This window comes from Acanthopagrus latus, chromosome 5 (genome assembly GCF_904848185.1).
Source record: "Acanthopagrus latus isolate v.2019 chromosome 5, fAcaLat1.1, whole genome shotgun sequence".
In the NCBI taxonomy this organism is placed as follows: Eukaryota; Metazoa; Chordata; class Actinopteri; order Spariformes; family Sparidae; genus Acanthopagrus; species Acanthopagrus latus.
In genome coordinates this window covers 2,433,242-2,458,410 of record NC_051043.1, presented here as the reverse complement: position 1 = coordinate 2,458,410, position 25,169 = coordinate 2,433,242, and the positions used below count along the sequence as shown (strand labels likewise).

General features: G+C 40.2%; 1 protein-coding gene across 2 annotated transcripts; it reads left to right on the top strand.

The window, feature by feature from the left end:
* The first annotated feature begins 121 nt into the window (after positions 1-121).
* pnpla7b (patatin-like phospholipase domain containing 7b) lies at positions 122-24,194 on the top strand. Of its 2 annotated transcripts, XM_037099157.1 has the most exons (35): positions 122-258; positions 1,113-1,156; positions 1,486-1,560; positions 2,587-2,674; positions 4,708-4,784; positions 5,445-5,539; positions 5,958-6,098; positions 7,016-7,175; positions 7,282-7,362; positions 7,468-7,596; positions 7,770-7,850; positions 8,471-8,591; positions 8,705-8,797; positions 8,902-8,984; positions 10,005-10,154; positions 10,304-10,381; positions 12,284-12,489; positions 12,584-12,715; positions 13,245-13,368; positions 13,477-13,666; positions 13,992-14,141; positions 15,061-15,124; positions 15,320-15,488; positions 16,379-16,561; positions 16,645-16,763; positions 17,684-17,840; positions 18,021-18,137; positions 18,484-18,553; positions 18,812-18,928; positions 19,554-19,702; positions 20,237-20,389; positions 20,485-20,601; positions 21,640-21,724; positions 21,951-22,081; positions 22,223-24,194. In XM_037099157.1, the coding sequence occupies exons 2-35, from the start codon at positions 1,115-1,117 to the stop codon at positions 22,286-22,288; spliced, it is 3,993 nt and encodes a 1,330-aa protein (XP_036955052.1). In that variant the 5' UTR covers positions 122-258; positions 1,113-1,114; the 3' UTR covers positions 22,289-24,194. The 2 variants fall into 2 exon arrangements, 1 of the variants encoding a protein (XP_036955052.1); XR_005075229.1 differs by lacking the exons at positions 19,554-19,702; positions 21,640-21,724; positions 21,951-22,081; positions 22,223-24,194.
* The last annotated feature ends 975 nt before the right edge of the window (positions 24,195-25,169 follow it).

Below are 25,169 nucleotides of genomic sequence, written 5' to 3'. Positions count from 1 at the left end.
AAAGTCAGATCTAGCTATTGAACTGCGCCCTACATCCTCTTTAAATGAGGCCAATTCTTGCGTCACATCCGGCTCTTCGCACATTTTCGTTGATATGGGTTTTATTTTGAAATCAATGACAGGACGTTTAGCTCGTTTTCACTGAACAGACTGCATACTGTCTATGGTTGTGAAAGACATGTTTCAAGCGCTGCACGAATCTTCTGACTCCTGAAGTGAACGTGGGATTTTTTTTTTTGGCCGGTCCAGTGAAAAAGGGTCAGCTAAAAGTCTGTTTGTGTGTTTGTGTGTGTGATAGAGTCTGTCAGTACACACTGGCTCGTTCAGTTTTTCGCTTGTCCTGTTGTGTTGCGGACCGCAGCCACAGAGGCGGAGTGTGCACGGACACCGTGAGAGAAGCTGACCTTAAATCAAAGTTCAAGTTAATTTTATTAGCTAGTTTGAGTAGTGAGTTGTGCCACTCTACGCACTGTTTGTAGAGTCAACTTTATTCAATATTAACCCATAGAAGTCTGTTTCCCCCTATCGACACTGTAACCACATTTGTTGTCGTTAAACTTCTCTGTGCTCTCAGGCATACACTCACTTCGACGAAAATAAGATGGGACGTAGTTTTGCACACGCGAAACCCACATAACACCAACAAACACATCCGATATGTTGTATGAACTTTGACGCGAAGGCTCCCAGGCTACTAGGTCAATATGGGGAGTGAGAGAAGTGACCCTTCTAAGTGTATGCTAGACAAACCGAATCACCCAGATTCCCCTCTTTCTTCTCCCTGGGACGAGCTGTCTCCCGTGCCTGCAGATCGTGACCGTGTGTCGGTAGGTGCTGGGGAAGTGTCTGGTTACAAGCAGCTTGTGACCATTTTTCCTCAGCCGAGTCGGTGACTTTGGACCCAGATATCTAAAACCCTTTGCTCTGACTGTGCGTCAGTCAGCTGGTATGGTTGGAGTTGGGTACAGTCAATGATTCCAGTCCCCACTGAAGCTTCCACAAAACACATATAAGCCTACCCCATGAAATGTCGACAATGTTAGCTTTTTGTCAAAGCTACTCTGTATAGTTTATTATTGTTATGTCATCTTACTCAAGTCTTTTTTTGACAGGCATGGAAGACAATGATGAAGAGGAGAGCTGCAGTATATACCCAGTATGTTGTCTCTTATATTACACTTCATTATCTTAAAATGAGTCTCCATGTATTTATCTTTTACCAAGGCATTACGGCACAGTATTATAATGATTTAACAGTTTCATAACTCAGATGTAAAAACACATGACAGAAGCATAAGTAACATTCTGCAGGGCTTGATGTTTATCAGGTGTTGGGCTCAAACAAACAGATGGTGATTATACTGTTCTTTATCTTCAACTGAACACTGCTGTCCCAGTCCTTGTTCTGCTGTGATTACACTCCTCAGGACAGCCTGTCCAGTATACTTCATTCCTTCAGTAATGTTTCCTTGCTTGCTGTTTCAGAGCCTGGTTCCACTCGGTAGTGAGATCAAGGCTAGGATGCAGCAGTTTGTGGATGAAAGGACGGAAGCAAACATGGTAACCTCAGCGGCCAATTTCTGACTCTAATGGTTTGATTTAGGGTTGCACACTATATATATTGGGTCAATAAGTGATAGGATATATATCGATATCTGTGAATACAAAACCAATAAATAGAGCCGAGAGTACAAAGCCAAATCGTTTTCATCAAGTTAAAGTGAAATTCTGGTAATTTTAAATCTGAGCCTCTATATTTATATGTTTTGATATGTAAATGCTTCATACTTCCCAAAAGTTTTGGAATCAATCCTGCGCAGATCACCTCAGCTTTCAACTGTGACACAGCTGCAGTGGCTGCAACTAATCCTTTGGGGCAACCCAACCCCCCAAAAGTGTTTTCTTTAGGCACTGACAGACTGAGGTTTTCATTGTAAATTTTAATTTCATTAAGTTTTTGACAACATTACAGAAACTATTCCCAACGGAGACAGACAGACTGCCAGAGCTTGTGTGTTGAGTTGTTACAGTTGTCGCCTCATCTAGATTGTCAAAATCAGATAATTATTCAGCCATGAATTAAATTCTTGCTTGCTGTAGATTAACTCCAAACTCCTCTCGCTAACTCTAACTCACGTTTCCACTGTCTTCAGCAGCTCACCTCTTGCCAGATTTCAGAATGAGACTTCTTGAATGAGACTTGTGTTTCTGGTGAGAAAAGAGATCTTATTATTTAGCAAAATGGTCTCGGTAGGAAATGTTTGTTTAATGATGTCAGTCACTTTGAATAACAACCTCAGCCTGTCAGTGGCCTAAAACCAGCATTTTTAGTGGGCATAACTGAAAAGGTAGGAGTTGCCCCACAGGATGACATTGCAGCCACTGCTGCTGTGTCGCAGCTGCAAGCTGAGGTCATCTACTGGATACATTCCGAAACTTTTGGTAAGTATGAATCATTTAAATCATCGACACCATCTGCGCTACTGGAGGCCAGAAGGACCCAGGACTTAAAAAAAAAAAAAAATTATTAAAGGAATAAATAGAGCAAATTAAAATGTTAGTAATGTTTTGTATGTTTACTTTCAGTGGACGGCTGTGTTGATCGGGGCTGTATCAGTTGTTTCTGCCCTTGGAGTTGTTGTGTTTCTTCTCTACAGAAGATACAAACTGTCAAGTTAGTGCCCTGCACACTGTACACCCTGTTCTGTTTCAAGTACATTTACAGTGGCTTACAAAATTATTCATCCCCCTTGAACTTTTCTCCATTTTGTCACGTTACAACCACAAATGTAAATGTTTTTATTGGGATTTTATGTGATAGACCAACACAAAGTGGTGCATAATTGTTAAGTGGAAGGAAAATGATACATGAATGATTTTTAAAAATTAAAAACTGAAAAGTGTGGTGTGCAAAAGTATCCAACCCCCCTCACTCTCTAAATAAAATCCAGTGCAACCAACTGACTTCAGAAGTCACCTAATTAGTAAATGGAGTCCACCTGTGTGTAATCTAATCTCAGTGTAAATACAGCTGTTCTATGAAAGCCTCAGAGGTTTACTAGAGAACATTAGCAAACAAACGGCAACATGAAGCCCAAGGAACACACCAGAGCGGTTAGGGATAAAGTTGTGGAGAAGTTTAAAGCATGATTAGGATATGAAAAAATATCCCAAGCTTTGAACATCCTTTGGAGCACTGCATCATCTGAAAATGGAAAGAGTATGGCACAACTGCAAACCTACCAAGACATGGCCGTCCACCTAAACTGACAGGCTGTGCAAGGAGAGCATTGATCAGAGAAGCAGCCAAGAGGCCCATGATAACTCTGGAGGAGCTGCAGAGATCCTCAGCTCAGGTGGGTGAATCTGTCCACAGGACAACTATTAGTCGTGCACTCCACAAATCAGGCCTTTATGGAAGAGTTGCAAGAAGAGGTTTTGAAGGTGCTCTGGTCAGATGAGACCAAAATTGACATTTTTGGCCTAAATGCAAAACATTGTGTGGCAGAAAACTGTGCACATGACCCTGAACACACCATCCCCACCGTGAAACATGGTGGTGGCAGCATCATGCTGTGGGGATGCTTTTCTTCAGGAGGGACAGGCAAGCTGGTCTGAGTTGATGGGAAGATGGATGGAGCCAAATACAGGACAATCTTGGAAGAAAACCTGTTATAGTCTGCAAAGGACTTGAGACTGGGGAGGAGGTTCACCTTCCAGCAGGACAATGAGCCTAAACATACAGCCAGAGTCTGCAAAAGACTTGAGAGTGGGGCGAAGCTTCACCTTCCAGCGGGACAATGACCCTAAACATACAGCCAGAGCTACAATGGAACGGTTTAGATCAAATGATATTCATGTTTTAGAATGGCCCAGTCAAAGTCCAGACCTAAATCCAATTGAGACTCTCCGGCAAGACTTAAATCACAGTTCAGTCACTCTCAGACTAAGCTTGAGCTATTTTGCAAGGAAGAATGGGCAAATATTTCAGTCTCTATTTGTGCATCGCTGGTAGAGACTTACCCCAAAAGACATGCAGCTGTCATTGCAGCAAAAGATGTTAACTCAGGGGGATGAATACTTTTGCACGCCTGGTTTTCTGTTTTTTATTAGTTTTTTTGTTTTTGTTTTGTTTTTTTTTAAATAATGTATCATTTTCCCTCTACTTCACAATTATACACCACTTTGTGTTGGTCTATAACATAAAATCCCAATAAAATACATTTACGTTTGTGCTTGTAATGTGGCAAAGTTCAAGCGGGGTGAATGCTTTTGTAAGCCACTGTATATCTTAACATGTCCAGCATGTACACATGTACAAAACACACCCAGATGTATCACTTAGTGTAGTCAGAGAGATACTTGTTACAATATTGTTTTTTATCAAATGTCAGTGTTTCAGAGACAAAATTAACCGCAATAATAGTTTTAAACTAGTTGTTTTTTGAAAAATTAGCCATATCATTCATTTTACAGTAATGTACAAGTAGCTGACAAAATTTACTGCATGTATGAACAAGTGGCCATGTTCCAGCAGAATTAAAAGAAATCAAGTAGTCAGTTATTATTTCGCAGGGATTAAAGCTTCTGAAAGTGCAGGATTCATGGCAACAGCTCAGTACATCGGTTTAGTGCTAGTATGAGTAGCACAGATTGAATGATACAGTAGATTTCAAATGGTCTAACAGAGGATTTTTGGTGTTTCAGAGGAGGCCGGTGTTCCTCACTATCGCTTCAGGAAGAGAGATAAGGTGTTGTTCTACGGCCGGAAAATCATGAGAAAGGTCAGTGGGTTTGATCGCTCACCATCCCAGTTTGGGGTTCAGTATCTTGCCCAAGGACACTTTGGCATGCAGACCAGGGAAATCGAACCAGTGACCTTCTGATAATAAGCCACTGGCTCTACCACTGTCCCTGTCCAAAGCTCCCATGCTAGCAGTTTAAAAAAAAACACTCCTGGGTCCCCAAGCTCCCAGTCTGAACCATAAGCAGCATAGCTAACTGAGCTAGCCAGCTAAATGACATATGCTGCCCCCTATTTGTTCGGAGTATTAATTTGACAATTCAAATTTTTACATATTGCCCCTTCAAGCCACAGTCGCCATATATAGTACATATAGAATACACATATACATATAGAATACATACGGAACATATATAATTACATTGCAAAAAAGCAGAACATATAAATAGCTAGTTTAGGGCTTTATATGTATTAATCATCAATATTTTTACTTGGTTATTTAAGGATCTTTATGTGTTTCATCTCATCACCAATCAAAGCTGGCGACCTGTTATCATATATTTCTGTGTTGGAAGTTCTCGCCAGATAGACGGGGATGTAGAGGACACTGACTGACCAGCTGTTGACATCTCCATCATTAGGTCTTGTTGCCAGTGCACACAGATACCTTTACATATATCATCTGTCCTTCCTCTTGCAGGTTCAGACGTTGTCCTCAACTCCTGCCTCTAATTCAAACTCAGCTTCCCGGCAGAGAGTGAGGAAGAGGACCAAAGTCCTATCTATAGCTCGCAAGTGAGTCCTTTTTTTTTAAGCTTTTAGTAAAGACAGAGTATAAGCCTTGAGCATTAAAACTTAATTATTCACCTTTCGAACCGTGCTTTGACAAATGATCATTTTAACTCACTGTCCACTTACTTGAACTCTGAGTTAAGATTATTTCATGAAATAAGATAAACTGGTATGCTAAGATACAAGGGAACAGGACCATTATCAGAGCAAAGAGTAAAATAAATTGATGATTAATGTATTTCAGGGGGAAAAGAATTAAGTTCCCCTTTAGATGAGTGAAACATTGTGTATAGTGTTTAAAAATGAAACATAGGACTATGAGCTGGTATTTTGTTGCATGACTTACTCAACTGAAGTAATAAAGTGCATCTTTTCAGTATGATATGATCTTTTGATTGTTTTTTGTGTGTTTGTGTGTCAGGATCCTGCGCATCCGGAGGGAGCCCCCCACCCTGCAGCCCAAGGAGCCTCCTCCCTGTCTGCTGGAGGCTGACCTGACTGAGTTTGATGTGCAGAACTCCCATCTGCCTTCTGAGGTGCTGTACATGCTGAAAAATGTCAGGTAAGTAAAATTGCAAGCTGTATTTAAATTTTCCCCATGAACAGAAGCACAGTTTCTATGCAGTGCCCTCTTAACAATAGATTGAATAATGACTTGTGAGATTAACGTTCTTTTGATCAAGCAATTAATAAGTGATTAACTGTTTCAGCTCTGTTTCATTGTTACCGGTGAAGTCCACCTTTCTCGATTGGGATTAAAATTGCTTACCCACGCATAATAGACAGGAAAGTATGTGTGCACATACTGGCCATGATGTCTTCATTAATACAGCATGACACAATGAATTCCCACAGCCCACAGACAGACCAGGTGCTCTTGTTTCTTTCTTGCACTGGTTTGGTAAGCAGGTTAAAGGAAAGACAGCCATATTGTAATGCTATTTTTCTTTTTAAAACACTGCTGTGCAGGATGAATAACTGTAAAATGCAGATGGTGAAAGAAGTTCAACTTTGTTGTGGTGCTATACCACTAGACTAAAGAGCAGGTTCTTTATTTAGGCTTTGAGACTCCTTAATTCTTTAGCACTTCACCATGAAAAATTGTTTCTATTTTTGTGATTTATTCAATCCAGATACATCAGACTCTAAAGTGGTGATAGACATTTAGAAGAACTATAACTGTATAAAAATACCCAATCTTCTCACTGATGGTCTTGTTTGCTTATGTACAGTAGGTCATACAGAGGCATCAGTAAGAAAATAGTAAAAGAAAAATAGATCAGACCATTATAATGAATGTGAGTTGGAGTTGTTATATCTTGGATATGATACAGATGAACTGTTTCATTGTTATTATTTGGGAAACATATTGAAATACTGAAATGGTCATTTTCACATTTTGTGACTATTGATGGACATGTGGATATCATTATTAGTGCTAATGTAACTACATTGTGTTTACATGTGTGCTATAACCAGGGTGCTTGGACACTTCGAGAAGCCTCTTTTCCTTGAGCTGTGTCGTCACATGGTGCTAATCCAGCTGCACCAGGGAGAGGGACTCTTTCGACCAGGGGACACTGATGACAGTATTTATGTGGTTCAGGATGGCCGCCTGGAGCTGTGTATCCATGAGAGTGTAAGGGCAGACAACATCACCTGCATAGAGATCACAAGAATATTTCACCTGAAGCGAAGGATTAGTACTTGTTTTCTCTGCTGTTTTTTGTGTTTTCTTACTGCAGGATGGTACAGATGCTGTGGTGAAGGATGTTTTACCAGGAGACAGTGTTCACAGTTTGCTCAGTATCCTGGACATCATCACTGTACGTCTTCATCCCCATATGTGAACATGTCTTGTAGTACTTATTTAACCCTGTAAAAGGTTTTAACTCAACGTTACTCAACACAATGTATTGTCTGTATTACAGGGTTATCCAGCACCGTACAAAACAGTTTCTGCAAGAGCTGCAGTTCCCTCCACTGTCCTGCGCCTCCCAGCTGCAGCCTTCCAGTCAGTCTTTGAGAAATATCCTGAAACTCTGGTCCGTGTCATCCAGGTATTTGAACCGAGAAAGACAAATATTTAATTCATCAAGTCAGCCCCAGTCATTGCAAGTACCATCTTAGCTAGTGCATAACATACTTCACAATATGCCTCTGTTCCCTTTTTTGGTAATAACAGTGAAGTCAATATTTTCTCTATGTCCTGTTTCCCTCTTGTCCTCTGTAGATAATCATGGTGCGTCTCCAAAGAGTCACCTTCCTTGCCTTACATAACTACCTCGGCCTGACCACTGAGCTCTTCAACCCGGTACTGTTACTTTTTCTCTGTCCGCCCTGTACTGATATGGATTGTGCAAAGATGTTTTTGGATGTGATTACCTGCGTGTCTGTTATTGGTTATTGGACCTCCCACTTATTTTTTCTCGTTTTTGTTTTATTGTCATGCTGCTCTGCTTAAATCTCACTGCATCAGTGTAGAGGCCTTATTAAGAGTGTGAGTAGTGTTTAACAGCAGGTCGCATATATGCAAGACATCATGGCAATGACCAAATTCTGCACGGATATACAACACACCACAGATTGATTTGAACACTGAAGAGTGTGACAGGAAACAGGGTAAGAGAGGGGGAGTGACATGCAGCAAAGGGACCCGGGCCGGGATTCGAACCCGGGTCCGCTGCAGAGCCTCGGCACATGGGTCTCGCGCTACCAACCGAGCTATATAGAATTTTTATATTTAATTTTTTTTGTAAATGTGGCATTCAATGTATGTGATAAGCCTTCATATCCATCATGTCACAGTGGGCCACATTCAATACTGAAAAAGGATGACCCCTTATAAGTTTAATCTTAGTCCATATGTAGTAAGGGGAGGTTTATAAATGAGGTATTGTTATTGATAAATGTTTGTTGATGTGTGTGTTACAGGAGAGCCAAGCCATCTCACTGGTGTCAGTAGCCAATGTTCTGGGTGAGACTCATCCACACAGAGGCCTCCGCAGGCAGCCTTCCCACTCTGATGATCTGGGCTCTGAAAAAGCTGATGCAGGTCAGAAACGACAGCATTCTCTCAGCGTTTCAAGGCTGCAGTAGTGTGTGTGTGGTAATTTGTGCACAGTAAATTGTGTTAAGTTGTTTTTGTCTAAAGTTATCTGTATTCAGATTGCAGATTTTCGGAAAAGTCTGGCAATTCTGACATGTCCACATTTAAATACAAGAAGTCTCGCTCTCTCTCCACCCCCATGGCTGTTACAGGTCCAGTATATACACACACTGGATCATTTTTATACATTTATGTATTTTATATATTTTTAATTAACTAATCAATATGATGACCGACAACTTTTTGCATCCTGCAGGTGAAATGTCAGTTGACCTCAACAGAGTATTTGAACGAGCTAGAGTTGCCACTGAGGAGTTGACGCCCCACAGTCCGATGAAGGTCTCTGCATAAGAATTTTCTCTCTTCTGCTTGCTTCTGGTTTGAGTCATTTGGACAAGTTGCAAAAGTATATATTGTATAAGTGTTTATGTCAGGCCAGTCTTGTATTGTTCTTAGATTAGTCAAATGCAAGTCAGAAATAAACTTTACAGAAATAAACACTGATTCTATTTTATGCCTGATGAATTAGTCACGCTATGCCCCGCAGACGGGGAAATTTGTTTGGAAATAGTCAGTGACCAACAAATGATAAGATCTGAAGCACAAATGAGAGGGGAAAGAGTTTTAGAAACTGAATTAACAGCTGTAAAATGTAGCTTTGGGGGCTTGCCCAAGACTGAGCCTGATTAGTGTGTGTGTATATATATATATATATATATATATATATATATATATATATATATATATATATATATATATATATATATATATATATATATATATATATATATATATATATATATATATATATATATATATATATATATATATATATATTTTGAGCAACATGTTACAACCTGCAGTACAGAAGTTTTATCTCCCCCTTTTGGAAGCAAGGGCAGTACAAGCACAGACTGACATGGTGTTACTTCTGACTCTTCAGTCGAGCGTTAGGCTACTGCATTGTTTATTTTGAGATTCAGAGTTTCACCTACTTGTACCATGACATGTGCGTGGTTGTGACCAAAATATACACGATAATGAAAAGACATGAAGAGAATACTCACAACAGTTGAAGGGCAGTTAATTTCCTGTGCACTTTATTTTTCTTTCCCTCTCTCACACCCTCTCTTTCCCCCTTCCGCTTTGTCACTCCTTCAGTGGTGATAAAGGGAAAATCACATAATTGTATGTATGGAGGATTATCAAATTCAAACTCCATTTAAACAGGGCAAGCATTTTGCATAAGCAAGGGCTTAAACATGACAGACATAAAAATACTACACTTTTCATTAGGTGTGTAGTTCAGTGACTCTCTGAAAGGTCTCATTACACTTTTCTCTCTTTCTGTCTCCTCAGTCTATTCTGAAGAAAAGTGTGACAATGCAGCAGACTCCATCTGCTGTTTACCACTACAGTGATGCTGCAGGAGGAAATGCCAGCCATAACAGAGTTAATGCCATTTTCCATGCTGCCAAAAAGGATCTGTTACAGGTCATCCAAATACAGGTAGTGTTTAAATAAGATTAATTTTTTTCATTTGTCTGTTTATTTGCTTGTATGTTAATTTAAAAAAAAATGATGTGAATTTTAATTCAGTGTTTTAATCTGGTTTTGTAGTAATGAGTCCATGTTTTGTGTTGTTCTCATGTTATCAGGACCCCAGTCTGCTGGAGGGGAGGGTGAATCTTCGCCAAGTCAAAGCTGGCTCTGTTGTGGCCCACCAGGGAGACCAGGTCAGTCCGTTGAGAGAGACTCATTCCTCAGTGTGTTGCTCTTTGTGAGACAGGTTATTAAAGCAGGTGTGGCTTTTAACAAACAACGACCAGGTTTTCCACACAGTGACACAGCTACATCGAATTCCCTACATTTTACATTTTTACCGCTAAATTATATTATTTGCTAGACAGTAGAGAAGTGTAAGTGATTTGAACAAATGCAAATCTACCATATCAACTAGGAGTACAGGCACAGCCCTGTAAGGCTGTTGCTGGTGTGGTCATCCCTCACTCACGCAGCACTAAAGTCCTTCAGTCGACAGCCACTAACTACTTGTGCCCCACCTTAGTCTCACCCTGTGTAAACATTAAGCTGAGACCTTTTTGTGAAGGCTTAGAAGAGATCCTGCACCAATTCTCTGCATCCCTTAGAGTGTGAAATGCAGCAAGGTGTGAAGTTTCGCTGCGCCTCTGATGCCAAACACTTGAACTCACCAAGTGTTTGTCCACTATTGTGTTGTTGTAGTTACTGTCATGAAAAAAATCACTGCACCAGTCATCTGTTTACGGTCATCTCAGCACATTCTTGATTACTGAGAACCTCATTTACCGTTAGATTGCCAGCCAGAAATTCTAGTCTGTGTTGGACCTATTGTTTTTTCTTGCCCCACATCATTCTAGTGAGGAAACTGTTTCTGTTTTGGAACCCCATGAAACCTAAGCCCCTTTACATCTTCAGTTTGGCATTTTATTTCCCTGAGGCTTATAAGAACAGAAAAGGCATTTGTTTATCGGTTTATTGTTCGAAGTAGCGTAGGTATTTTAGGTATAATTAGGAATTTCCTTTAGATTTACATGTTTTTTGTTTATATTTTTATGTAGGTTGGGCTGAGCTGTAAGCAATTTACTGCCAGTACCCCCACAACTGGAGATCCTAAGCAGAGCCAGACGTCTCAGTAGCAGGGCATGTTATGTAGCATGGATGAAGACTACAGAGGGAACACAGCAAACATTTCTCTGTGTAGCGTTAAGTTTAAAGTCCACTTCAGTTCGGTTTTATTTTTATTGTTAATCTGTCGACAAGGACAAACAATTATTAGTAGGACCACCATGCTAAAAGCATAACAACATAGCAGCTTCGTCTGATGGAAAAATGATCAGCTGGGTTCACGTCACACACACGGACCATGATGAGACACTCCCACACTGGCGCACCAATCTGTGGCGCTTCACCACGCCACCTGATCCACCGAATCCCGTCACCCCCCAGGATGCTTCCGTTTCAAGTACTCAAGCATGGTGGTATAATGCTTACATCCAATTCGATCAATTATATCCATTAGGTAAATCAGCACATTTTCATAACAATTATGTTGATTACGTCGATGTGTCGCACTATCACCAGCTGAGACCAAAGCTGTTTTTTTCTTGGGGGACCCAGAGCTTAGCTTGTGCCTATACTCATAGCACACAAGTAACAACACAAGCCCATCTCAAGGGAATTCAGTTACCAATAAGGAGAAGGTGGTTGCATTTTGTAACAGTCTAGCACAGAGCAGAGAAAGAGAAAAATACACCTTTTCATGCACACCCAGCCTCCCCAGTCTTAACCCAGTCTACGGGATTTCACGCGATGAAGGCAAAATTGACGGCTGTTAGATAAAGTGGCTCATTTTGCTTCAAGGAACGGTATCTATCTTTGTTCTCTTTAGGTTCTCTTTTCCATTTATTACTGAGGAGAAATATTTAATAAAGTCATATTGCCCTCCCGTGCATATTAAATTAAAGTACTTTAACTGTAATCAAAACTGAGCCTTAGCATAATAAAAACTATCTAAGGGACTGACTGATGTGCAGCTTTCATCAAAAGCATTCTTATTTGTTTATGCTTTTTATTTTTTCTCTCCATGTGACTGACAGGATGTGAGCGTGGCATTTGTCATCTCAGGTTTGCTCCATGTTTATCAGCGTATGATAGACCGCGAGGAGGAAACTCTCCTGTTTGTCACCCATCCAGGGGAGATGGTGGGTCACCTGGCTGTTCTCACGGGGGAGCCCCTTATTTTCACTGTTCGGGCTCACAGAGACTGCACCTTCCTCTCCATATCCAAGGCCCACTTTTATGAGTACGATCAAGCTCACACATCAATCATTGAGTCATTTCTTTGGGGTTCACCACTCCAGTGGGATGCAAATAAATCTTTCTCTTCAACTTTGCAGGATGATGCGTGAGGAGCCCCGGGTGGTGCTGAATGTTGCTCATACTGTGGTGAAGAGGGTGTCACCATTTGTCAGACAGATTGACTTTGCCCTGGACTGGATGGCTGTGGAGGCTGGTCGTGCTGTCTACAGGTATCTACTCTGTCGCTGAAGGGCTTTTTACTGAATCAGTAACCACAACATCAGGAAAAAAGACAGACAGTAAATCTACTAAACTTCATCACAGTCATTTGTTTAGCTACGTCTTCACATTGTTTTGTCCTGTCATGTCCTTTTGTCTGGTGAAGACCCAAGAACAAGTATTCTGTAAAAGTTATATAAATGATAAATTTACACTGATCAGCCACATTATTGAAACCGCTGACAGGTAATATGAGTTACATTAATCATCTCGTTACAATGCAATGTCATGCCGGCAAACTTTGGGACACCACAAACCCAAACACTGTTGTGGACCAGTCACACTGCTCAGAGCTGACTTGGTTGCACAAGGGGAACCTGCACAATATTAAGTAGTAGGTTTAAAGTTGTAACTGATCGGTATAAATCTGTATATGTGAAATAAAAATAATAATTATAAAAAAATATATTTGAATAATTATAACTATATGAGATAAATCATACTAGTGTGTGCAGCCTAATGTTGGACTTCTGATTTTAGACAGGGAGACAAGTCAGATAGCACCTTCATCGTCCTCAGTGGCCGATTGCGCTCAGTCATTGCAAAGGATGATGGGAAGAAGGAGCTGGCTGGAGAGTATGGCCGTGGGGATCTAATTGGTGTGGTGAGTGCCCAGATACTCTTTGTGAAAAAAATAATCACTATCTGAGGACAAACATGCTCAAGGGAAACTAACTTTAGGCATCACAAAGGTGTTTTGTGTATTGTCCAGGTTGAGGCCCTGACCCACATGAACAGAGCCACTACTGTCCATGCTGTCAGGGACTCTGAGCTTGCCAAGCTACCTGAAGGAGCGCTGAGCTCCATCAAGAGGAGGTACCCTCAGGTTGTTACCAGGCTGATTCATCTGCTGGGACAGAAGATCCTGGGCAACATGCAGCAGGTCAATGGACCTCTGGCTGGTAATTGCATACCATTTTTGTTGGTGTGTGTCAGATCGGCCTGAAATTATTGAATCCACCAATGATAGGAACATCACCAGTCATCATGTGAAGATCAAGTTGATTTGTTAAATATTAACTGGCAGAGTAATGTGCCAGTCACTGTGAAAAATGTGTCGTATTTCACTGTGAAATGAGTGCGATACAAATCAACATTAATGCAAGACACGAGTATAAAGAAGCATGTGCTTTATTTGCAGTAAACAATATTTTACTGTGTGGTGTTTATTTTTATTTTTTTTCTGGCTAAAATATACAATGAGGAAAACCCTCTTCTTTCTTGCAGCTCGTAGTCTGGCTCTCCAAACCCCCACCAGTAAGTGGGATGCAGGGAATCCAGTCTCCAACCTGTCCACTGTGGCCATCCTGCCTGTGTCTGAAGAGGTTCCCCTCACTGCCTTTACTTTGGAGCTGCAGCATGCACTCAGTGGCATTGGTACACACACACACACACACACACACACACACACACACACACACACACACACACAATTGTTTCCTCCCTTTATTGGCTTCCAGAAAAACACGATATCAATTTCTAAATTTGATTAATACGTACAAGGCCCTGCATACTTAACAGAATTACTCAGACCTTATTTTAGCATTTGTCTTCCCCCATCATTTGACGGAGGCCTTTAATCCAGAGGTGCCCATGAATTTGCAGTGGCATCAACTTCACTTTGGAACAACTTTCCCCAGTCCATCAGATTGGCCAAATCTATAGTCGGCTTTAAACAGCTGCTCAAAAATCGCTTCTGTGGGTTAGTGCTTTTATAAATTACTGTTTTGCTTTACTTGTGTTTATTTTTTGTCCTGTCCGTGCATCACGCCTGTGTATGAATGTATATCGGTGTGTACTATATGTTTGTATGTGTGTGTGTGTACATCCTATATGTGAAGCACTTTCTCACTGTTTGTTGTAAAAAGTACAATGGAAACAAAGTTATTATTTACTACCCACATTGTGATGATGCAAAACTGGTTGAAAAGTTTTCCTTTAGTGAATGTCTTCATGTTAACCAAAATTACTTTGATATTGTAGCTTCTATTGTGTGGCTGTGACTAAAAGGACCTTTACTTAAATGTATTAAATCAAGAGGCTGTGTACAGTCCAAGTACGAGGCATTACCAAGCTATTGCTGATGAAACTGAACAAATTAAGCACAAAATAAAGACTATGTACAAATTCAAACACATGAATTTCTAAATTCGTACTGCTTACAGTTGTATCACAAGAAATTTTCTTTGCAAACACTTTCTATGCCTGTCCACTTTGGGAGGATCACCTCTATAATCTGCACCATTATATATTCTACTACAGGTTCTTTTTGAAAATGTGTTTCTGTTTTCTGAAGGCCCCACTCTACTCCTGACCAGTGATAGCATCAAACAGCGACTAGGCGCTGCTGCTCTGGACAGGTAGACTGTTGTTAAAATGAATGAGTTGTAAATATATGAGTCAAGTGTTCAAATTTTGTTTTATGTCTTACGAGACATTTGATTATGAATGATTCGAACAACATTGGTAGTAATACAGTATACATTAATATATAGTGAACAGTTATATAAATACATGTTGCAAACAGGCTGATGTTTGTGCTTTATCTCTGAAAGCGTCCATGAGTATCGTCTGTCCAGCTGGCTCGGGCAGCAGGAAGACATCCATCGCATCGTCCTCTACCAGTCTGACTCTGGCCTCACACCCTGGACCCAGCGCTGCATCCGCCAGGCTGACTGCATCATCATTGTGGGACTTGGTGAGCAGGAGCCCACTGTGGGTGAGGTCAGTGTAAATGCTCTCACACCTGATAGGCTGATGTAGCTTTGTTGGCACTGGGCATAAAGGAGGTTCATATTTAGAAAGAGTTGTCATAGAGGGAGATAACACCAGCTCTGCTTCCTCTGAATTTTAGCGAACTCAGTTAAGTGCAGAATACGACTTGAGCGTTGTCTCCACCAGGCAGTCCAGTTCATTTCATTTCATTGTATATTTGTTCAGTATCAGAATTCTTTACTGCTTGATATCAGTTTCTTCATTGATATGAGGTGATGCAAAATCCATTATCAGTCAGCTGTAGTGCTAATATACATGAGCTGCGGGTTCTTTGAAGATCTAAAGAGTAAATAAATGCTGGAAACAAGAAAATGTTTCACACTAAAAAGAGACATTATAAAAGCAAATACAAGGATTAAAAAGGACAAATATGTCAGAAATTAAGTGTATTGAAGGTACTTTCATGTTTTTTTTTACTTTGACACCTTGTTGAAAAAAGATGGAAATGGTGAAATCCAGTAAACTTTGTTTTCGTACCACTAAACTACAGAACAGCTTCTTTCCTCAGGTTGTAAGACCTGCCTACCTTAAAACTTCTTCTTTATATAAAGGCTGCAAAGTCCCAGCATTTTCTTTGCTAAATGATCTTAGTTAATCAATACAGACTTTTAGATACTGTAGCTATTGAGGCCAACCTCTGAAACTACCACTTAACTTTTTAGAATAGTAATCACAGCTATGTCTGAAATGTTTGAATATAAATCTTATATGATGAGACGGTTCACTTGTTGACATCAGCCACACCATCATAATATCTGTGAAACCTCATTTATGCAATGGATTTCTGTGATGAACTGAGTGGAGGCTACCTGCTTCTCACTGCTCTTCTCCACCTGTAGTTGGAGCGGATGTTGGAGGGCAGTGCAGTTCGTGCTCAGAAGCAGCTGGTGTTGCTGCACAGAGAGGACGGCCCACCACCCAAAGGGACGGCTGAGTGGCTGAACATGCGGAGCTGGATCTCCAGACACCATCACCTGTCCTGCCCCCGCAGAGTCTTTTCCAAGAGGAGTTTACCTAAGCTGGTACTGTGCACCCACCCACAGTCTTTTATGGCCATATATCGCCACATAGCAAATGTGTCATTTCTCTGCGTGTGTGTTTTCAGAGAGAGTTGTACCAGCGTGTGTTTGAAAAGTGTCCAGATCGTCATTCCGACTTCTCTCGTCTGGCCAGGATCCTGACAGGAAACAGCATCGCCCTTGTGCTGGGTGGAGGGGGCGCGAGGTACCATTATATACAAATACAAATTCTTCCTCTAATATTAGTCAACTGAAATCTTGTAGCGTGACACCAGTAAACTGCAGAAAGTGACTGTTCATCATGGCAGGCGTCTAATTACTTGCACCATTGAAATCTAAGTTAGGAAAGTGAGGAGGGGTCCAGTGTTGGTAAATCTGGTTCACTGTGGACAAAGAAGGCACTAACAGCTGACTGATTTTCATGTTTTCATTGCAGTGCCTTACTGCCTTTAGCAGCTTAACATTTGAATGATAGATGTGAATAAGAAAACACAATGCATCAATCTCTAAACATAAAACAGTTGATAACCAATGCACAAAACACGTACAGTATATTCCAATAATCAGGTGATCAATCTGTTTCTTTTCCTCACTGCTCTGGCTTGTCCTGGAGCTCTGACAAGGTAGGACTGTGTTCCTCTCCGCTCTGACCTGAGGCACCCCTTAGACATAAGACTAAGGCAGTTCTAATGCTTTTCATACTGTATATGCCAGTTTCTTAGGATGTTTACTGCACCATTGATTCCTCCTTGCCTCCACTGTTTGACTGGGTTTATGAGGTTGGTGCCACCTACTGTATCTGTGCACCTGTGGCTCTGTAACCACTTTGTTTCCAATTTTGAGAAGTCATTTAACATAGCTTAAATGTTTTCACAAATGTTCTTACTGGTGAGGTTTGCCAAATCATATTTCCAAGTAAATATAAAAAAAAGTCAAACTCCTTTGCAAATCCATGCACCTCACCACAGACAGATTTTTCAGTATTTTTAAAGAAATCAGTCTGATTTCTGTCTGTGGCAAGGTGCTGAGTAGTACGAGACAGATGGACTTGTTAAAATAAAATTAATTTGATAGTGCTTCAAGAAAATGTGATGTTATTTGATGATTACCCCTGTCTCTTTTCAGGGGTTGCTCTCAGGTTGGCATCCTGCGGGCGCTGAATGAAGCGGGGATCCCTATCGACATGGTGGGCGGCACCTCCATTGGCTCTTTCATGGGAGCGCTGTACGCTGAGGAGAAGAGCAACAGTCGCATGAGGGTCCGGGCTCGCGAGTGGGCAATGGTGTGTTGAACATTATACTGAAGAGAGAAAAGCACACGTGAACAAAACTTTGGGCTTGTTGTTTTGACATTTGTTCTCACATTTGTCAGCTTCTCAAATGTTTTCTCTTCATAACATCTCAGAATTTCTTCTTTCCTTACCTATCATATCATCATACCTGTAACTTCTTTCTTTTCTCAGGATATGACCTCTTACTTCAAGAAGATCTTGGATCTGACCTACCCTGTCACCTCCATGTTTTCTGGAGCTTCCTTTAACTCCGGCATTAGCTCTGTCTTTAAGGACAAACAGATAGAGGTAAGGTTGCAGGTTTGAAAAAAGTCATCCAAAAAGACCAAGAATAAGAGCATCATTGAAATTCATGTGCCACTCATGAAAATTAACTTTATTTCACACCTGAGGTGAGCAAAGGTACTGTGTACTTATTACATGTTCTGTGAGAATGACAGTAAATAAGTAATTAATGTAATTAATAAATACATAGAATAATAATTTCTAGCATATTTCAGTTGGATAAAACATGATATTAGTTATATTAAATATCTAAGTTATATTTGTTACAAAGAGAGAGCACAATTGTGTCTTTTTGCAGGAACAAGAGTCTCAAATGTAATTCTGGATGTTGTTACCTCTTCTTTGCTAGGACCTGTGGCTGCCATATTTCAACATTACAACTGATATCACAGCTTCCTCCATGAGAGCTCATACTGATGGTGCGTGCAACTCTTTGTTTATATTTGGAATCGCCTCTGAAGGCACATTTTTACAAAAAAAAAAAATAGTACCTTTTTTTTATTAAATGAATCAAAAGAATGGAGAAAAATGGTCAGCAAAGCAAATGTATCTTTGATTTGTAATTCTAATTAACAAAACGAGTAACACTGCTATGGTCCCATGATAACTTTGGTTATGTCATGTAAAGCTTGTTCTGATACTGATACTGTGTCTCACACATCGTCTCTCCTCGCCAGGCTCGTTGTGGCGCTATGTCAGGGCCAGCATGTCACTGTCTGGTTACCTGCCACCTCTCTGTGATCCCAAAGATGGACACTTACTCATGGACGGAGGGTACATCAACAACCTGCCTGGTAAGACATGTCTGATAGAGAAGCTGGTACTTGACTTTGATTCCTGTAATTCATATGAGTGGGAATCATAGATTTTGTTTTTTACCTTTATTAAGTCACTGAACTTTACATTAGATTTGACTGATGATTCTATACATGTAGTTTTTATGTCTAAGTGACCATTAAAGGTTCTGACTCTCTCCTCATTCATTTAGATAGGGTGCTAGTTTTGTTAACCCAAAATAACTTCCAGGGGACATTGCCAAGGTGGCTGCTGAGTGGCAAGACCTGCCTGAAAGGATTTTAGTAATACTCCCAATTACCAGAAAACAGATGGGGTGGAATTCCCCTTTTAAAGCACATTTGAATATTCATTCACATCCCTGATTCACATTTACCAAGAGAAAAACCTGCAGGTAATCTAAATCTTCAGCACTATGTGAACATTGTGTAATATATCTGATTGACAGGCAACATACCAAAGAAAAAAGGCTCTCATGTGAAATTACCTTTACTGTATCTAACTTCAGCAGACGTTTTCTGATTATGTCAGATCACATTGCTCCTGATAAGAACATGACTGAGAACAGGTTATCAGGGCCTTTGGAACCTAAATTAAATGTGTTTATCTCATTTTGGTGTTAAGCCGATGTGGCTCGCTCCATGGGGGCTAAGGTTGTGATTGCAATTGATGTTGGAAGTCGGGATGAAACCAACCTGACCAACTATGGGGACTCCCTGAGTGGGTGGTGGCTGCTGTGGAAACGCTTCAACCCACTAGCTGAGAAAGTCAAGGTAAACAGTCACGTCTGATTTGCTCTGTTGTTTTTCTTGTGGCCATTTACCAAAAATAATGCACAAATTTATGGTTAAGTGTGAAAAAGTCAAAGACATCACCTGCTTCAAAAGTGTGGAGAGAATCCATACGACAGTCGTGGAATCTAGAGACACTGAATATCAGTAATGTAATAACTTTGTTAAAGCAACATCATTTTTAATGGTACACCGACTTCTGATTGGTGCTTCCTTCATTTGCACTCCACACCCCGAATGCCTGTTCTGGCACTATATAACTTTGGATAAGCAGGTACAGTCTCCCCCGAGAAGTGCATTAGAATGGACACATGGCAGAGGGGAAGAGACTGATGAGGAAGTTGATGGAGCAAGCTAAGAAGTGATAAAGAGACAGTCACAGAGCAAGAGTAAACCTCAGACTGGCCTTTAGCTGTTGGCAGGGTATTACACTCTGAAACTGTGCTGCAGCCAGGTTGCAACAACTACAGTGTCTTACATAGTGTTGCTTTAAAGGTAACTAATTTCACCTTCCAGGTCCTGAACATGGCAGAGATCCAAACCCGGCTTGCGTACGTCTGCTGTGTGCGGCAGCTGGAAGTGGTCAGAGATAGTGAATACTGTGAATACATTCGGCCGCCCATCGACCACTACGGCACGCTGGAATTCGGCAAGTTCGATGAGATCGCAGTGAGTTTCCCCTAAGCTTCTCAGTGCTATTCCCGATGTCTGTAGCATCTGACGGTTTAAAATTTCCCTCTAACCCTCCCTCACTGTGGCTGTAGGAGGTGGGATACCAACACGGAAAGACTTTATTCGATGTGTGGCAGCGCAGTGGCGTGGTGGACAGCATGCTGAAGGACAGACATCAGGAGGAGTTCCACAAGACCAAAACTGGCCATGTGAGCGTAAACTTCTATTACTGACAAGTTGTCATGTTGTTTTGATTCAGAACAGGACGAATTTTGTCTCGACTCTAATCAGAATGTACATAAAATAGCTAACTAGTGGAGATGGCACAGTTCTCTGTTGTTTATAATCATGTGTTGTGCTTTGAAACACTTCTCCTTTCAGGTTTGAGTGCTCTAGCTTTTTTTTTTCTTTTTCTTTTTCTTTTGTAGAATAAGCCAGTCAGGGTAAAGTGAAAAAGTCTGTCATCAGACAAAAATCCCACAGTTTAAAAAATAAAAACACCCAACATTGTAGCTGTATCAGCCCCTCTGACATCTGTGCTGTAGTTGTAGTTTCTAGCTGCTCCTCTGGCCTCCCACACTGACTCTCAACTCTTCATCATCACTTTGCAGTAAAATAAAGCTGTGATAAAATACCTCCACACCTTTTTACTCTTCAAATCTGTGCATATGGTTTATGAACAGTCCCCTTGAGTTAATAATCTGTGGCCACAGTAGTAGCACATATATATATATATATATATATATATATATATATATATATATATATATATATATATATATATATATATATATATATATATATATATATATATATATATATATATATATATATATATATATATATATATATATATATATATATATATATATATATATATATATATATATATATATATATATATATATATATATATATATATATATATATATATACATATATATACATACTGGTAATGACTGTGCAACACTGCTATACAGTACAACTAGTGGCCACAAGCTCACAGTGATCTCCCCTATCAGATATCACACAGACTTGCCAGTGTTTGCACTAAGATGTTGTTTGTGTAGACTAATGCATAAGGACAGGACAAAGTCATTGCACTGCACAGATACAAAAACAAAGCTCCTATTAGATCAGTTCTAAGTATTGTTGTATTGATGCCACTTGATGTCTGCTCTAAATGTGTGATTGAAAAGATTGAGAATAAACTGAAACTGAGGAATGATGCAGTTTGTGACTTTCAGGTGGTCACCTGCCCGAATGCCTCCTTCACTGACCTGGCGGAGATTGTGTCGAGAATCGAACCTGTCAAGAATGCCTTAATAAATGGTTAGTTAAATCGTTATATAGTAATAGCCTTGCAGTTAAACTCCTTAATAATTTTATATGTAACATGTTTGAAATTCTGATGGTTTGATCAGTGAACAAATACATTTATGTTAAGATTTAACTGTCTGCTATTCTTGGGGTAAGTGAAAGCTGCATAGTTACTACAAATGTATCATTTGAATTGGGACAATATTTGTCGAATACTGGCTTCTCTGTCTTCTTTCAGAGGAGCTGTCTGATGAATACCAGACAGATTATGATGAGGAGGCGGTGGAAAGCGCACTGTCTGATTTTGAGGCGTTCACCCCCGGCAGCGAATGCACTGAGGGAGAGGAGACGGCAGACACGGCTGAAACAGTATGTAAAAAAAACTGTCATCACATGCTTGTATCAAATCAAATCAGTGTAATCATTATTGCTTAACACTTTTCTGATCACCACAGAGGCAGCCATCATAAAATAAGTGGTTGACAGTCATGACTTTTCGCTTTTTCACAGGATGAAGAAATTCAAATCCGTGTTCGACGCCGACTGAAAAATGCCCCACAGAGTCCTCGGCCATGACATTTAGTCGAGGGTGTGAGAGCTTGGCAGGGCTGCAGAGCATGGTCCACAGCACACATTTCAATGCAGTATTTCTGGTAACCTGTGGGGAAAAATTGACAAGAGCATAACAAACATGTAGCTGATACTCATGTGGCTGATATGTTGAAAGGCACTTCAGCAAGAAAGGAAAGTGGTGATGGTACAGTGGCTCTCTTGGGGAAACAAGGGAATAGCGAAGAAATTTCATTTAATCATCATTTAATTTACGATAGTAAAGTGTTGGTTGTTCTTTTGGCTTGTTAACACACACAAGTTGCGGTAAAACAATTTATTGATTCACCATAGGAGCCTTGGAAGTCTTTAGAGGATTGTTATCTTGAGGCACATCACATATAACTTAAAAATGCCCTACAGTCTTTGTATATAATATTTCATAAGCTATGCACTTCTATGCATAACTGGTTCCTTCCATACTAAGCACAGATACACTTTGGCATTTCCTCTCAGAGTAGAGGTATTTGTTTAATGTGAACATTGTCTGGACTATGTTGAAAAACATGTGATTCTTTGTTTTTTCTGGCAGTGCAAAGATTAGTGAAAGCAGTAGTATAATATTTAGGCATTTTCCTGATCAGTGAACCTGTGCCTGCCCCACTGAGAGCAGCACTGCAGGGGACACATAATGAAGTACTACATCTATCTTCAGCAAAGTTAACACTCTCACTATCTGTCAATTCCATAGACTTTTCTATACTGCAGACATTTTAACCGTGCACAAGTAGATTTTAGAATACTATATACTAACCAGTTCTTGATTCTGTGTCTGTGAACAAAGGAACTGGAACTCACCTGAGAGTAATGGATCAGTTCTTGTTGTGTCTTCACATGGACAGTACCAGATCAGTGTTTGAGAAGCGACTTACTGTCAGTGGTTACTAACACACCTCGTGCCTGGAGTTTTTCTGTCGAGCTGCATGACAGTGAGATCCACAGAATGTGATCACTATTATAAGTGCGATCATTACTTAGACCTACCTCTACCACCTAACCGTGGTACTACACTCAAACTAGTATCAACCAATTAATGCACCATTTTATAGCTGTCATGCCTCCTTTTTAATTGCTGTGTTTGTGGTTATGGACTGTGGTGATTTATTATTTGAAGTATTTCTGACTGGAAGGGACAAAAGAAGTGTTATCAGCATGATGGCTGGAATAATATTCTAGATCAGTGGTTCCCAACCTTTTTTGTCTTGTGTACCCCCTGAGCCTTTTTGTCACACCATGAGTACCCCCTCACTCATGAGTGTTGATGATTCTCCAAAAGTGCTCATATGAAACGTTACACAACTTATTATTAGATCAAAATCATTTTATTTCATCTCCTTAATTTGAACATTTAATTATCCTGCATTTTCTTTCTTTTTTTTTTTTTAACTTAAATTAAACAAAAATAAATAATATGTGAATTTGTGATGTGAACTAATTGTGGTACACACGTACAGTTTTATTAATGGCCATATGAAATGACTGAGAATATTTACTTATCATCTTGGAAATAAATTAATAAATATTTCCATGTACCCCTTGTAATGTGTTGGCGTACCACTAGGGAACACCTGGTAGCCCTGGCTGGGAACCACTGGTCTAGATACCATGTTTTTAGTGCTAGATGATGTTGATGTTAATGATTTTGTGTTAACAGGGAATAGTTCGTGGAATTTTGTGAACAAATTGTTGGATAATATTAAAATATGCACTACTTGATAGAAACATTTAGATTTTTACTTTCTTTGTTGTTTTCACAGTCAAAATTTTGAAAAGACGAAATGGAAAAGTCCAGAAGTTTTTTTTTCTGTTTTGTTTTTTTAATTGAGCTAGAAGTGTTTGTTGCTATGTTATAATAAAATTATTTCTGACCTCACAAGGTGATCGGTACTCTTGCAACTTTTACAGATGCATAACTAGACTGGCGTTCAGTAGAACTCATGCCTCTGCCATGGCACAACAGTCCCCTCTACTCAGTCAAGCCTAATCCAATATCAAATTACACATATTAAAATCTGCTAGATCTGGAATTTTTTTAATCTGTGTGGTCAATAAAACATGGACAGTTCTCACTCATAGATACCAGCCACATACGTGATGATTATTATCAGAATCAGTACACTAATTAAGGAAGAGGTTTAACTACGCAATCTTAAAGAAAGTCACTCTGGGCCGAGACCCATTGCTTCCAAGTTTTGCAGGAATCTGACCAGTATCATTTTTGAAACGGTATAACTCTATGTCTTCATTTTCCAGCATCCTAAAACTGGCTTTTGTGTTAGAAAATCCCAAAAGTACAAACAGTTTCAGGTTCTGTGAATTGCTCTGGCTGAGCCCTACTGACTTTTCATCTCCTGACATCTTTGGACATCTTGGTTTTTACCCTGGTGCAGATATCCATTGTGTCCAGAAGATGAAGCCTAATGATCCTGGTGATCCCCTGCCAGTTTTTCTAGTGCCATCAGCAGTTCTCGCTTATCCTGTAAAATATCTCAAAAGCTTGTTGAAGAACTGACATGAAATCTGGTATACACATCCATGTCCCCCTCAGCACCCATGCATCTGTTACCTGTAGGTGCTTGTCCTGACCAGGGTCACACTGGACAGGTCACCAGTTCATCACAGGGCTGACATATTAAGATTATAGGGGTCTGGGAAAACAGACACAGTGAGGCTGTGCTGTGAGGAAACAGTGCTGCCCCTCCCTCTGCACAAATTGTATGAACTTCTCCCCTCACATTTTATCTGGTTTGCATAAAAGCAGGAACTGAAGACTGGAGACTGAATGTGAGTCAAGTAGTGGAACAGGTCATGTTACTTTATATAGAGGAGGGATGCTGAAACTGTCATG

What these genes read in the sequence shown, in the direction of transcription:
- pnpla7b (XM_037099157.1), top strand. Translation starts at nt 1,115, where the DNA reads ATGGAAGACAATGATGAAGAGGAGAGCTGCAGTATATACCCA. An exon ending in CAAGAATGCCTTAATAAATG is followed by an intron (nt 21,725 to 21,950) that starts GTTAGTTAAATC and finishes GTCTTCTTTCAG; the next exon opens with AGGAGCTGTCTGATGAATAC. An exon ending in CGGCAGACACGGCTGAAACA is followed by an intron (nt 22,082 to 22,222) that starts GTATGTAAAAAA and finishes GCTTTTTCACAG; the next exon opens with GATGAAGAAATTCAAATCCG.